At 35.6% G+C, this 15,475-nt stretch overlaps 1 protein-coding gene across 1 annotated transcript; it reads left to right on the top strand.

Annotated features, from left to right (window-relative positions):
• Positions 1-239: 239 nt before the first annotated feature.
• Positions 240-809, top strand: LOC134848595 (uncharacterized). The gene has a single exon (XM_063866112.1). It carries the CDS (start codon positions 240-242, stop codon positions 807-809), a length of 570 nt encoding a protein of 189 aa, XP_063722182.1.
• The last annotated feature ends 14,666 nt before the right edge of the window (positions 810-15,475 follow it).

The following is a 15,475-nucleotide window of genomic DNA, read 5'->3' on the forward strand; positions in this document are numbered from 1 at the left end:
AGGAGTGTCAAGACGTGGCTGCTATGCTTGCGGTCAGAAGGGTCATATGGCGAGGGACTGCAAGTCCAAAAGTGACAGCAGACACTCCAGTGCTCGAGGCAGTGGGTCGAACGAAGCAAATGGGCCAGGAGCAAAGAAGCAAGGGGAGGACAGGGTTCTTCAGTTGTTGTGCTGCAACTTCAATGAAGGGAGACGATCTCACTGTGGATACGGGGTGCACTGATCATGTGGTGCTTGACATGGCTGTCTTTTCTAGCTTTGAGAGCTGGAACGAAGGGACAACTGTGGAGAACCCCAACGGCACGCTGTCAAAGATTGAGGGCAAAAGATCAGTGGAAGTGGAGATCAGGGACTGCCATGATGCTGTGAGAAGCTACACTTTTCACAATGTGCTGTTTGGGCCGAGCTACAGTGTGAACTTGATGAGTGTGAGCTCAGCTGTGGCTAGAGGCTCAAGCTTTAGTATTGACGCAGATGCGTGTCGTCTACTGGCAGCAGATGGAAGACAGCTACCTGTGAAGCAGCGCGGCAAGCTTTTCATCCTTGAGTGCAAGTTCAAGAGAAACCCGATGACTCTAATGACGAAAACAAAGAGGGATACCAATGATGCAATGTTGTGGCACCGACGACTGGGGCATCTCAACCAGCAGGATCTTTCATTGCTTGTCAATGTGGGCGAGCTACAGTTCTGCGAAGTGTGTACAGCTTCTAAGATGCATGAAGTAGCAGTGCCTAAGAAGACTGACACCAGAGCATCGGCAGTGGAGCAACGGTCTTCAGTGACATTCAGGGACCATTTGAAGTACTGAGCGCCTCGAAGTGCCTGCGAACTGACAATGGAGGTGAGTATTCGTCAAATGCATTTAGAAGATTTTTTAGAGAACTCCAGGTGAAGCAAAAGTTCACTGTGCCCAATACTCACCAACAAATGGTGTAGCAGAGCGCTGCAACAGTGTGATCACCGAGATAACTCAATGTCTGCTGGCCGAAGCAAAGCTACCGAATATTTTCTGGGTCCGAGCATTGTCGAGAGCTGTGAGGTTCCCACATCCAGCAATGAGAAGCGCCTTTCACCGACAGAGATGCACTATGGGCAACCATCAAAAGGGAGCTATTCGCGTGTGTTCGGTTGCCTGGCGTACTATCTGGATCGAGGCAACAGACGGAAACTGCACCCAAAGTGCAAGAAAAGCAAGTTCATCGGCTACGACGAGGAGAGCAAACCCTACCTGCTGATGGATCTAGAGACAAGACGAGTGGTGCGAGCAAGAAGCGTGACATTTAATGAGAACATCATTCCAGATGACTTCATGGTTGACAGTGATCCATTACAAACCCTGGAGCAACCAAGCACGACGAAAACCAGCGAAGCACGAAGCGCGCCAACTGAGGGTGATATTGTAGGTTCAGTGGGGCTACTGAGGAAAATCAAGTCGAGGAGGAAGCAGTAGATTCACATTCTACTGCTCATCCAATGCAGAAGTCCGTTAGGACAAGGAACCCACCCATTCCAGACGGACTGGCCTATTCAGAAGCATTGTCTTGACCGGAAAAGGAGCAGTGGCTGGCGGCAATGGCTTTAGAGGTGAAGTCTCTAGAAGCCCTGGGAACATGGACGTTGTTGATTGACCACAATCTCGAAAAGTTCTGGACGAAGGGTTCTTGCTGTAAAGAGAGATGCGATGGGACAAGTGGAGCGGTTCAAAGCCCGATATTTAGTGAAAAGATTCATGCAAGTGCAAGGACTTGACTTCAATGATGCGTTTGCTCCAATCTGTAAGTTTGAAACAAAGAGGATACTGCTGGCTCTGGGGGCACAAGATGATCTTGTACTTCATCAGATGGATGTTAAGTCAGCCTTCGTCAACTCTCCTCTAGCAGAGACAGTGTACATGGAGCAGTCAGAGGGGTTCAGCAGCGATGACAGCCAAGTGTGCTTGCTACAACGAAGTCTCTACGGGCTGTGGCAGGCAGGAAGAGACTGGTATCAGACGCTGAGCACTTTCCTACTTGATGAAGGGTTGACTAGAAGTAGCAACGACTTCTGTTTGTTGACGATGAGGGGATCAAACGATGCAATGATTTATGTGCTGGTCTGGGTAGATGACATCATCAGTGGGTGCAGATGGCAAGACGAAGTTTACAAGCTGAGAAGCCGTTTTTTTCGAACGATTCAAGATGGATGACAGAGGTGCATTGTCTTGGTTCCTGGAGACTGGGACGGTAACAGTAAATCAATCTCGTTACATCGACGACTGCTTGGAGCGTTTTGGCCTTGCTGAATGCAAACCAGTGGGCACACCAGCGGACATCAGCGCACAACTGTCGAAGAAGGGCTGCCCTGAAGCTGGGTCAGCAGAGGCAGTATCCATGAAGGCTGAGGACCACAGAGGCACTGTGGGCTCATTATTTTACATAGCTAAATAAACAAGGCCTGATATCCTAGCTACTGAGAATCCGGGAAGGGTGCGTTGGATGGCTGCAAAGAGGGTTCTTCGTTACCTGAAGGGGAGCAAAGATCTGGAGCTGTGCTACACTAAGGAAGCTGGTGGTGTAAAACTCTATGGATCCGCAGATGCTGACTGGGCTAGCGATTTGGATGATAGAAGGTCAACTACTGGCTACAGCTTTCATTTGCAGAAGGCAGGGCAGCACTTAGTTGGAGCACCAAGAAACAACCAATTGCAGCCATATCTACCAGTTGGGCTGAGTACCAAGCAACAGCGGTTCAAGAGGCTCTATATCTGCGATCACTTCTCGATGAGATGGGCGTAGTTATTGACGGACCAACTGTCATCAAGGAGGTCAACCAGAGCTGTATCAAGATGTGCAAGAATCCTGTGATGCAGAAGCGAACGAAACACATCGATGTGAAATACCACTTTGTTGGAGATCGAGAGGAAGATGAGGCAGTTGAACTCCAATTTTGTCCGACTGAGTTCATGGAAGCTGACTGGTGGAGAAAAGCCCTGAGCAAGGCTAAGGTGGAACAGCATCGTCGAACCTTGATGGGTTCCAGCCTGGCATTGGACAAAGCCAATTCAGCCTGAGTGGGGGTGTTGAGAACAAGGTCAACTAGTGGTCTCAAACTAATTAATTAGTCATTAATTAATTAACTGGTACTTTTGTGATGCTTAGTTTGTCATGTCATTTATATTCGCATCTTTCAATTCTATCTTCAACAATAACTACTTCTTCTCAATCCTCAGTTCAAACCTCAGATTCTATCTCAGTCTCTAACCCCAGCTCTTAATTTTAGTTGCTCTAACACTGAATCTTAACAAAATCCGCCCTGCTTTTTTGTAATTCTGCAATTCCTCAAGGATTAAGAGTTGATGAACGTAAATCAGAGTTTTGCGTACGTCGAAATAGTTTTTTTTTGGGAAAAATGCATTCATACTAACAGATGAATACTGATGAATAAGTAGACCTTTGGAAAGTGTGCACTTCAACCCATTAGGTTTATCGTTTAAAAAAACTTAACATTTCTGAGATATGGCTCCAAAATTTTCTCATAAATATAACTAGGATAATAATTGTAAGAGAAAAAATAGGATGAAATACGAGTTTAAAGTAACTTAGCAAAAGTTAGATTTTCTCGTACTGATTTTTTTTGAGTACGATTTAGATAACGACTTTTTTTGACTCTTTCAAATAGTATTGGTTTAACTTTTGACATAACTCCAAAATAGAATCGAATTATGGAAATTTTTCACAAATTTTTTTAGAAAATAGCTGAAATTTTTTTATTTGAACTGATTTTTTTATCCTCTGGAATAAAGTTTTTGAATCCCCCATCCCGTGCTCAGCCTCAACTTCTACTATCTGCCTCTGAAAACTTACCATTTTTTTAAAACTAAATTCGACTATAATGGATTATATGACACAAAAATATTGGAGTTATAATCCGCTTTTAATCGATTGTAATTGGTTGTGTTTGAAACTTATAGACACTCTGTAAATGAAATTCCATCATAGTCGATTATAATCCATGAATTTTCAGTGCGAGAGTTAACTCGGGGTAATTTATGTATGTCTCCGAGGTAATGTAAATTGGATTCAAATACTGACAAAATATCCCAGCTTAGGTTAGTCATGGTGTCTTTTTGTTCTGAACTTGTTCAAAAACAAAAGATCAAACCATAGTACTTAAAAAATCTTCGAAAAAAAAATGTAAATAAGAGCAGCATAAAGAGACTTTCTTGTTCAATTGCTCTTCGGCTTTTGGTTTTAAATGTTATATGGTCCAGCTCGAGAGTCTTCAACCCAGGCGCGAATTAAAGGTTTGCTGAGAGACGGACTTTCTAAAATTTATTCCCAAATAGCGTCGTCCTTTTTTAGGTCCGAAAAATGTTCTCCCGCAACTCTAAAAGGAACTTTTTTGTGAGAAAGTTTCCGCTGTAAGCACTTTAAAAAAAATAGGCCACAAATATCATTTTTATGTGCTTGTTTTCTAAATGTATTTTGCTTTTGGCGCGCGCTCCTCTGAAATAAGTATAGAATTGGCGCCAAAAGCGCCCTTTAGAAAAATTGTCAACCATAAACGTAGGTTTAAATTATAAGCCAAAGGGAGACGTTTCGGATTGTGAGTGATTCGGATCCATGGGGACGTAGCGAATCCCTAAATCTTTTGCTGCCTTGAACTTTAAATTTTGAATCACAACACAAGATATAGACTTACTTTAAAAAAAAAGACAGAAAAAACACATTGAGAATCTTTCTGATCAATACTATATAGCAGAAGGATTTCTTAACTAATCCGCCCCTATGGTGCATAGTAACGAATTTCCAACCCTATAAAAATATTTCAACGGTTAAGCATATATAATATTTGTTCGTGGTAAAACATCTCGGCTTTTGCAAAAGGGGAAGAAAACAGCAAAGAGAACCCAACAAATATTTTTATGTGAATTAAAGCATGTGGTGGACTCCTCGACCAAAAGCCACTGATCACAAGTTGCTCTTACTGAGAACTCTGTAAGTTACTCTTTCCTGGCCAGTCATAATATCTGAAGCCAGAAAAGCAGGCGGTTTAAGTTTACTCTAAGTTTAATTTAGGATTTAGATTTAGATTGACATACCTCGTTGTATGGGTAACTACTGACTCCGTACAGATTGGCAACTAACTTGGTAACTCAAAAGAGAAAAAAAGGTAACTAAAAAATAATCTCTTAATAATAACTCTGAGCGCTCGTTGCTCAATGTTTACGGACTGGCTGTGTTGTTAAAGGTGAGTTGACCTGCAGTACAATGATAAAGATATAAATATATCCATGTGTACATCAACTGGTTAATGCCAACCCGGCCGGATGACATAAATATTCGAGGTCGAGACATGTAACCCGAACTAGACAATGGCCTAATTTAAATTGGAGCTGAGCAAACTTATTCTTTTTTATTTTTTAAAAAAAATCACAATTATAAAATTTGAATAAATATAACCAATCTGTTTTCATTTAGAATCTAACTTCTTATTTTAGTTTTGATTTAGTTAGAAATTTTAGAGTAGGTTAATATTTCACAAGGTCACTCCTGAGGCTTCTCTCGTCAGGCTAAACGCCTGTAACATTCTTCGAAGTGTACTTTGTTAAGAGATAATTGGAATCTAACTTATTATTTATCATTAGAAGACATTAATGAAAGCCTTAATTTTGTAGCCTTAATTTTTTTATATTGTAAGATTTCTCATTTTGGAAAAAACTACTTAAACTGACTTACTTGGAAATGCTATTTTTGGGCTTGGAGCACTACATTTTGTAGAACACTTCACTCAGCAGAAAATAACTTCAGCTTTTAGGGATATATATACCTTCTTGTGATTTTAATTATACATATAATTATACTCTCAGAAAAGCCCATTTTTCAGTGGAAAAAAGGCTGGGATCAACTTCAGCCAAATCAAGGTAACAACTTCAACTTCAGGCAATCAGGGTAACAATGTTCTTTCGTATACCCAATGCACTTACGAGTTCAAATTCTGCACTGGATACTCACAAAACTTTATCCCCACAAATTTTTTTTCAAGAAGTTTCGAAAATGCCCCAAAAATTTTTTCTTTTTTTTTTCAACCACAAAACGAAATTTGTACTCACAAAAATTTTCCAAAATACGTTACCGAGATACACAAAAATTGGATTTTTTTCGTTTCCCTTTTTCCGATAACTTTTTCAAAAACTCTCAAAACTTCTATTTTTTTTGTTTGGTATGCTTATGTATGCCTTTATCAATGTTTGATTAATCAAAAATTCAAATTTTAAAAAATATTATCTCTAAAAAGCTTTGCCAAATTTTGAAAATTTCTTTATTTCAAAATATGATTTGTGTAAGACAACTCTCAGACAATTCAAATCATTTCAATGCATTGTAAATGCAAAACGCTGAAAACTTTGGTGAATCTTGTTTTTAGTGAGCCATAATTTGTATCACTGGTGTTCGCTTACGAGCACATCCCGAAAATGTTGAGAAATTCAAATTTAAAGAGATCAAATTTTTTAGTTTCTGGAAAAATGTTAGTCATACAACTTCTACATATGAAAAATCACTAGTCATAGACCTTTTATGCATTTTTTTCTCATGTGGAATTGCGTGAGAAAACTATGAGTAACGTTTTTCCATATATGAAAATTGAATGACTACACTTTTGGTCAACCAGGGTAGGCGCAAAATTTTGTGTATGTATGTTCCTGAATTCCAGAGTCAAATATTTAAACGTGTTAAAACTTTGTCGGAACGATCAAAAAAATAAAAAATAAAAAAGAACAAAGAGAGCCTCCTTGTTGCGGAATCCGAAGTTCACAAAATAGACAGTGTGGCCTCGTAATGGCCGCGTTAAACTAGCATTGAATCGAAAAAAAAGAAAATATGAAGCAATGTAATTTAGGTTTATATCTTTGTGATTCTTGCAGCGCCAGCTGTTAGCTTTCGCTCCAATCATTCGTACAAAGGGAAAAAACTCTGTATCGGGTGAGTTTTAGTTTTTTTTTCTTTTTTGTTTCCAATCAAATAAGTACATTTTTTTCCAATTTTTGGTCTACCCAAACCAAGCGCCATGGATTTTAATCAGTTATAATGGATTCCCGAGACATAATTATTCCATTATAACAAAAATAATCCAGTATAATCCATTACAGATGTAAAACTCAGACAACGAAATTGATTATATTGCCGTTATAATCGTTTATTTATGCAAAAAAATCCATTATAATTCATTATAATTGATTATAGCCCAGTATTTTTGTTACTGAAATCAATTTATTTTGCCAAGATAATCCATTATAATTGATTATATTTAAAATTAAAATATATTGTAATCCATTCTAATTGATTATAATCAACTTTTTAGGAACTAAATTGGAATATCTTTGCAAAATGTATGCTATGACTTTTAATAAATGCCATTTCCCAACGTCAGCCCCTCAAGTTTTTTCTCCGTCCCCCCAACTAAACTCTTTTAGTTCGGGGGATGTAGAAAAATTTTGAGGGAGTGACGTTGGGAATTGGCATTTACTAAAAGGCATAGCATACATATTGCAAATTTCGTGCAACATTTTGAAATATTTTGCAATATTATTCAAATTAATCTTTTAAAAGTTTGATTATAATCGATTATAATGGAATATAATAGATTTTTATTTCAAATATAATCAATTATAATGGATTATCTTTGCAAAAATAATCGATTTCACAAACAAAAATAGTGGATTATAATCAATTATAATGGATTATAATGGATTTTTTTTTGCAAAAATAATCGATTCTAATGGCAATATAATTGATTTCGTTGACTGAATTTTACATCTGTAATAGATTATACTGGATTATTTTTGTCTCGGAAATCCATTAAAATTGATTAAAACTTATGGCGCTCGGTGTGGGTAGACCAAAATTTGGAAAAAAGGTACTTGTTTTGCATGGAAAAGAAAAAAAGATGTTTTGCTTGGAAAACAAAAATTTTGCTAATTTTGTAGGGAGTTTGCAAAATATATGCTATGCTTTTTACTAAATGCCATTTCGCAACGTCACCCTCCAAGTTTTCTTACGTTCCACCAACTAAAGAGGGAAGCGGTAAACTAGGGGGTCAATCATTAAGCCCCTCCCCAAAGTCTAGCAATAAATAACCCCCCCAACGTCTTCAATTTCAGTCGTTACTTAGAGTGATTTTTTTGGCCTTTACCCAAGCTGGTAATGCATTGTATTGAAAATTCATTGCTCCAGAGGTAGCTAGCTAGATAGATAGATACCTAGATACATCAAAAGCCAGACAGAATGAGCGAGAGAGAGAGAGAGAGAGAGAGAGAGAGGAGAGATGAAGAGAGGAAGAGAGAGACAGAGAGAAAAAAGGAGAGATAGAGAGAAAGATCTCAATCAGAAATTTTTTTAATTTGTCTATGAGTTCAATCGATCTTTTTTGGTTAAAACCTAAAGTTTGTTCTTCTTAAAAAAATTTTGCTCGATCAAAATATATGTACCCAAAATTTTCAGTTTGTGGTGCACCATATTCGCTCATATATTACAAAAAATCATTCATGCAACCCCATGTATTTAAACATACAACTAATCATTCAACATATGAAGTTCATATTTGAAACAAATGAGAGACAAAACAAAGAAAAAAATTTTGAAAAGTAATTCTTACTTGAAAGTGGGGGAATTACGCATGACATTTAGTTTAGTTCAAACACAAACAACCTTTAGATAACATAAAAAAAGCTATAAGTGATTCAAATTTCTGCTCCACTATCCCTTTAAACTGCAGTAGTATAGATATACGACACTGGGATCGGGGGCAGGGGGGGGGGGGGTGATCTCTGCAGGGATCATAGGGTATAGATTATACCTAATGATCACTATGTAAATATTTGTACCTAATGAACCCTATGTAAAAACGTATACCTAATGATCCCTTTTTAATTTCTTTCGACTGAATTTTTTAATGAAAATTTTTAGAGAAATTTTGGGAATCAAACATTTCAAAATTTCAAATTTTTTGTTTTGCTGGTCATTTTCTTGCAAAAAATGTTGTCCAATTCGCCTATTTTTTTTATAACTGGCTATCTATACTAAATCTTACTTCGTTTTCCAATTTTTTGCATTTTTATCCTTCTCATAGGAATACTATGCGACATTGGCTGTTTATTTTTGCTCGCGATTTTAGGTACCTCAAAAGTGTATGGAGTAAGTAAACATCCTGATCCTTCCCTGGAGGGGGAGGTGGTTGTAATTTGATCTTGTTTCTAAGCGGGAATTTTCCTCAGTTCTAAGTGGGCAGGACGTTAGTTGTGCTATAGGGGGAGGGGGAGATTCGTAACAAGGTACCAAATTCGTACATGCTTAACATATCATTTCTCTCTTTATAGATTCGTTACAAGGTACCATAGGGGGGATAGTTAACATGATCCTTTTTTCGGGCTTTCATGGAACATCAAGCATGAATAAAATGTTAAAGAAAAATGCATCAACCTTGCTGGAAACAAAATTTTGTTGGGCCAATCAAACAAAAACACAATCAATAATTGAATTATTTTTAATTAAGGTTTTTGCAAAAATACGATGCAAAGTTTGCAAATTTGTTTTGCCTCGTTTCATGCTTGTCGATATTAAAGATCTGCTGTTTTATTCTATTTTCCTCCATCATATTTTATTGTGCAGTCCTCAAAAACTATAAGTTGTTATTGTTTTTGACAGATGTATGACATCATATAACATCAATAGTCGGAGTTAAATTTTGCAGGACGTTTGCAAAATGTATGCTATGTCTTTTACTAAATGCGATGCCCCAACGTCACTCCCTCAAGCTTTTTTACGCTCCCCCCAACTAAAGAGGGGCGTAAACTGGGGGTGTCAATCATTAACCCCCTCCCCAAAGTCTACCAATAAAAAGCAGAAATTCACTGTCGTTGTTTAGTTTTTGTTTTCCTAAGAGTTGTTTTGCAGCTGTTTTGAAATTAGTTAGCACAAAAAACAGAGTGCTTTGATAATCAGTAACACAAGTTTAAAGGGATTTAATTTATTTATTAGTTTTTTGTCTGGAATCAGAATCCTTGGAAACAAGTTGTTGAACCCTAAATTTTTTGACAACATTGACAACACTTTCGCTAAATATGCACTGCAGATTGAAACTTCAAAAATGTCAATTAAGACTTAAAAATAGTTATATCTTCAAGCGCAGTGTTAAGTTCAGTTTAGACATACAACTAGGATTTCATACAACTAGGATTTATCTATTCAATTCTGGAACACCATTGGGTTGTTATTTTGACTTTGTCTATGATTTCAATTGATATTTTTGTTGTTGAAACCTACAGTTTGTTCTTCTTAAAAAAGTTTTGCTCGATCAAAATATATGTACCCAAAATTTTCAGTTTGTGGTGCACCACATTCGCTCATATATTACAAAAAATCATTCATGCAAACCCATGTTTTTAAACACAACTAATCATTCAACATATGAAGTTCATTTTTGAAACAAAAGAGACAAAACAAAGAAATACATTTTGAAAAGTAATTCATACTTGAAGGTAGGGGAATTACGCATGAATTTTAGCTTACACCAAACACAATAAACCTTTAGATAACATAAAAAGAAGCTATTTGTGACTCAAATTTCTGCTCCACTATCCCTTTAAACTGCATTAGTATAGATATACGACACTGCGATGGGGGGGGGGGGGGGGGAGGGTGATCCCTACAGTGATCATTGGGTATAGATTATACCTAATGATCCCTATGTAAAAAACTTTTACCTAATGATCTCTTTTTAAAAAATTTATACCTAATGATTCCTATGTAAAAAATTTATACCTATGATCCCTTTGTATAGTTTTTATAGCTAAGGATCCCTATGTAAAATTTTATACCTAATGATCCCTATGTAAAAAATTTATATCTAATGATCCCTATGTATAATTTTTATAGCTAATGATCCCTATGTAATTATTTATACCTTATGATCCCTATGTAAATTTTATACCTAATGATCCCTATGTAAAATATTTATAACTAGTGATCCCCATGTAAATATTTATACCTAATGCTCCCTAAGTAAAATTTTCATACCTAATGATCCCTATGTAAAATTTTTATACCTAATGATCACTATGTATATTTTTATAGCTAATGATGCCTGGAAAATATTTTTACCTAATGATCCCTCTGTAAAAATGTGTACCTAATGATCCCTATGTAAAATATTTATTCCTGATGATCCCTATGTATAAATTTTCCAGCTAATGATCCCTATGTAAAAAATTAATACCTATGATCCCTATGTATAATTTTTATAGCTGATGATTCCTATGTAAAAGTTTAAACCTAATGATCCCTATGTAAATTATTTATACCTAATGATCCTTATGTATAATTTTTATAGCTAATGATCCGTATGTAAATAATTATACCTAATGATCCCTGTGTAAAATATTTATACCTAATGATCCCTAAGTAAAATATTAATACTTAATGATCCCTATGTAAATATTTATACCTAATAATCAATATGTAAAATATTTATACCTCATGATCCCTATGTATAATTTTTATAGCTAATGATCTCTATGTAAACATTTATACCTAATGATCCCTATGTAAATTATTTTTACCCAATAATCCGTAAGTATAATTTTCATAGCTAATGATCCCATGTAAAAAACTTCCAAAAAAAATTTTCAGACAAAAATTTCAAAAAAAAATTTTTTTTCAAATTTTTTTTCAATCTATGTATAAATGATGATCCCTATATATTTTGTTTCCTCAGTAAAACCAATGATCCCTATGTGTAAATAACGATCCCTATGTATAACCAATGATCCCTATGTATTACAAATGATCCCTATGTCTAACCAATGATCCTTATGTAAAACTATTGATCCCTATGTATAACCATTGATCTCTATGTATAACCAGGGGTCCCTATGTACAACTATGGATACCTATGTTGAACAAATGATACTTGAGTATAACTTATGAACACAGTGTAAAAGTATAAATCCTTTGTATAACTAATGATATCACTTATAATCAATGATCTCTATGTTTAACCAATGATATCTATGTACATCTAAAGATCCCTAGTTGAAGTTTATGATCCTTTCTGTACCTAATAGTCCCTATGCGTAACCAATCGCTCGTTTGTTTAACCATTAATCCCTAACTAAGTATAAATAACGATCCAAAAATATACAAATTGATCCTCCCTAAGTGTCATATGATCCAATGTTAAAAGGAGAGAGAATTAGTTAAGGGATAGAGACAGAGTAGATAGAGAGAGAGAGAGAGAGAGGAAGAGAGACGGAGAGAAAAAATAGAAGAGAGAAAGAGAAAGAGACAGAGAGAGAAACCAAGAAAGAGAGAGAGAGAGAGAGAGAGAGAGACAGACGAAGAGAGAAAGAGAGAAAGAGAGAGATAGCTAGATATATAGATAGGTAGATAGATAGATAGATAGATAGATAGAGAGAGAGAGAGAGAGAGAGCGAGAGAGCGAGAGAAAGACGGAGAGAGAGATAGAGAAAGATAGACAGATAAATAGATAGATAGACAGATAGACAGATTGAAAGAGAAAAAGAGAGAGAGGAAAGTGATAAAGAGACAGAGAGAGAGAGAGAGAGAGAGAGAGATAGATAAATAGATAGGTAGATAGATAGATAGATAGATAGATAGATAGATAGATAGATAGATAGATAGAGAGAGAGAGAGAGAGAGAGAGAGAGAGGGAGAGAGCGAGAGAAAGACGGAGAGAGAAAGAGAGAGATAGACAGATAAATAGATAGATAGACAGATAGACAGATGGAAAGAGAAGAAACAGAGAGAGAGGAAAGTGATAAAGAGAGGTAGAGAGAGAGAAAGAGAGAGAGAGATCTCGAAATGAAAGTTAGTACGAAACAGTTTCTATGTGATTTATTTCTTCCCAAAAAGATCCTAATGAGAAATTTTATACCAATTGATCCCAAGCTGAACGTTCAATGGCAATAACCCCAATGGTTCTTTTGTGTAAGATGAAAACAAATTCAGTCGTTACTTAGAATGATTTTTTTGGCCTTTACCAAGCTGGTAATGCATTGATTTGAAGATTCATTGCTCCAGAGGTAGCTAGCTAGATAGATAGATACCTAGATACATCAAAAGCCAGACAGAATGAGCGAGAGAGAGAGAGAGGAGAGAGGAAGAGAGGAAGAGAGAGAGAGAGAGAAAAAAAGGAGAGATAGAGAGAAAGATCTCAATCAAAAACTTTTTAACTTTGTCTATGAGTCCAATCGATCGTTTTTGGTTGAAACCTAAATTTTGTTCTTCTTAAGAAATTTTTGCTCGATCACAATATATGTACCCAAACTTTTCAATTTGTGGTGCACCATATTCGCTCATATATTACAAAAAATCATTCATGCAACCCCATGTATTTAAACATACAACTAATCATTCAACATATGAAGTTCATTTTTGAAACAAATGAGAGACAAAACAAAGAAAGATATTTTGAAAAGTAATTCTTAATTGAAAGTGGGGGAATTACGCATGGCATTTAGTTTAGACCAAATACAATAAACCTTTAGATAACATAAAAAAAGCTATTTGTGAATCAAATTTCTGCTCCACAAACAATCCCTATAACTGGGGGTGTCAATCATTAACCCCCTCCCCAAAGTCTACCAATAATAAGCAGAAATTCACTGTCGTTGTTTAGTTTTTGTTTTCCCAAGAGTTATATTTTGCAGCTGTTTTGAAATTAGTTAGCACAAAAAACAGAGTGCTTTGATAATCAGTAACACCAGTTTAAACAGATTTAATTTATTTATTAATTTTTTGTCTGGAATCAGAATCCTTGGAAACAAGTTGTTGATCCCTAAATTTTTTGACAACATTGAAACACTTTCGCTAAATATGCACTGCAGATTGAAACTTGAAAAATGTCAGTTAAGACTTTAGAATGGTTTATATCTTCAAGCGCAGTGTTTAGTTCAATTTAGACATACAACTAGGATTTCATACAACTAGGATATTATCTATTTAATTCTGGAATACCATTGGGTTGTTATTTTGACTTTGTCTAGGAGTTCAATTGACCTTTTTCTTGTTGAAAGCTACAGTTTGTTCTTCTTAAAATTTTGCTCGATCAAAATATTTGTACCCAAAAGTTTCAGTTTGTGGTGCACCACATTTGCTCATATATTACAAAAAATAAATCATGCAAGCCTATGTTTTTAAACACACAACTAATCATTCAACATATGAAGTTCATTTTTGAAACAAAAGAGACAAAACAAAAAAATACATTTTGAAAAGTAATTCTTACTTGAAGGTGGGGGAATCACGCAAAAAATTTAGCTTACACCAAACACAATAAACCTTTAGATAACATAAAAAAAGCTATTTGTGACTCAAATTTCTGCTCCACTATCCCTTTAAACTGCATTAGTATAGATATACGACACTGCGATGGGGGGGGGGGGGTGATCCCTACAGGGATCATTGGGTATAGATTATACCTAATGATCCCTATGTAAAAAACTTATACCTAATGATCCCTATTTAAAAAACTTATAAATAACAATCCCTTTGTAAAAAAACTTATACCTAATGATCCCTATGTAAAAAATTTATACCTATGATCCCTTTGTATAGTTTTTATAGCTAAGGATCCCTATGTAAAATATTTATACCTAATGATCCCTATGTTTAATTTTTATAGCTGATGATCCCTATGTAATTATTTCTAGCTAATGATCCCTGTGTAAAAAATTTATACCTAAAGATCCAAAAAAAAATTTCAGACAAAAATTTCAAAAAAATTTTTTTTTTCATTTTTTTTTTCAAATTTTTTTTTCAATTTTCTTTTCAATCCATGTATAACTGCTGATCGCTATATAAATTGTTCCCTAAGTAAAACCAATGATCCCCATGTATAAATAATGATCCCGATGTATAACCAATGATCCCTATGTATTACCAATGATCCCTATGTCTAACCAATGATCCTCATGTAAAACTATTGATCCATATGTATAACTATTGATCTCTAAGTATAACCAGTGGTCCCTATGTTTAACTATGGATACCTATGTATAACAAATGATACCTGAGTATAACTTATGACCTCAGTGTAACAGTGTAAAAGTATAAATCCTATGTATAACTAATGATATCACGTATAACCAATGATCTCTATGTTCAACCAATGATCTCTGTGTACATCTAAAGATCCCTAGTTGAAGTTTATGATCATTGGTGTACCTAATAGTCCCTATGCGTAACCAATCGCTCATTTATTTAACCGCTAATCCCTAAGTATAACTAATGATCCAAAAATAGACAAATCGATCCTTCCTAAGTGTCATATGATCCCATGTTAAAACGAGAGAGAATTATATAAGGGATAGAGACAGAGTAGATAGAGAGAGAGAGAGAGAGAGAGAGGGGAAGAGAAACGGAGAAAGAAAGAAAGAAGAGAGAAAGAGAAAAAAAAGAGAGAGAGAAAGCAAGAGAG

This window comes from Symsagittifera roscoffensis, chromosome 6 (genome assembly GCF_963678635.1).
Source record: "Symsagittifera roscoffensis chromosome 6, txSymRosc1.1, whole genome shotgun sequence".
Classification (NCBI taxonomy): Eukaryota; Metazoa; Xenacoelomorpha; order Acoela; family Convolutidae; genus Symsagittifera; species Symsagittifera roscoffensis.

What these genes read in the sequence shown, in the direction of transcription:
- LOC134848595 (XM_063866112.1), top strand. Translation starts at nt 240, where the DNA reads ATGGCTGTCTTTTCTAGCTTTGAGAGCTGGAACGAAGGGACAACTGTG.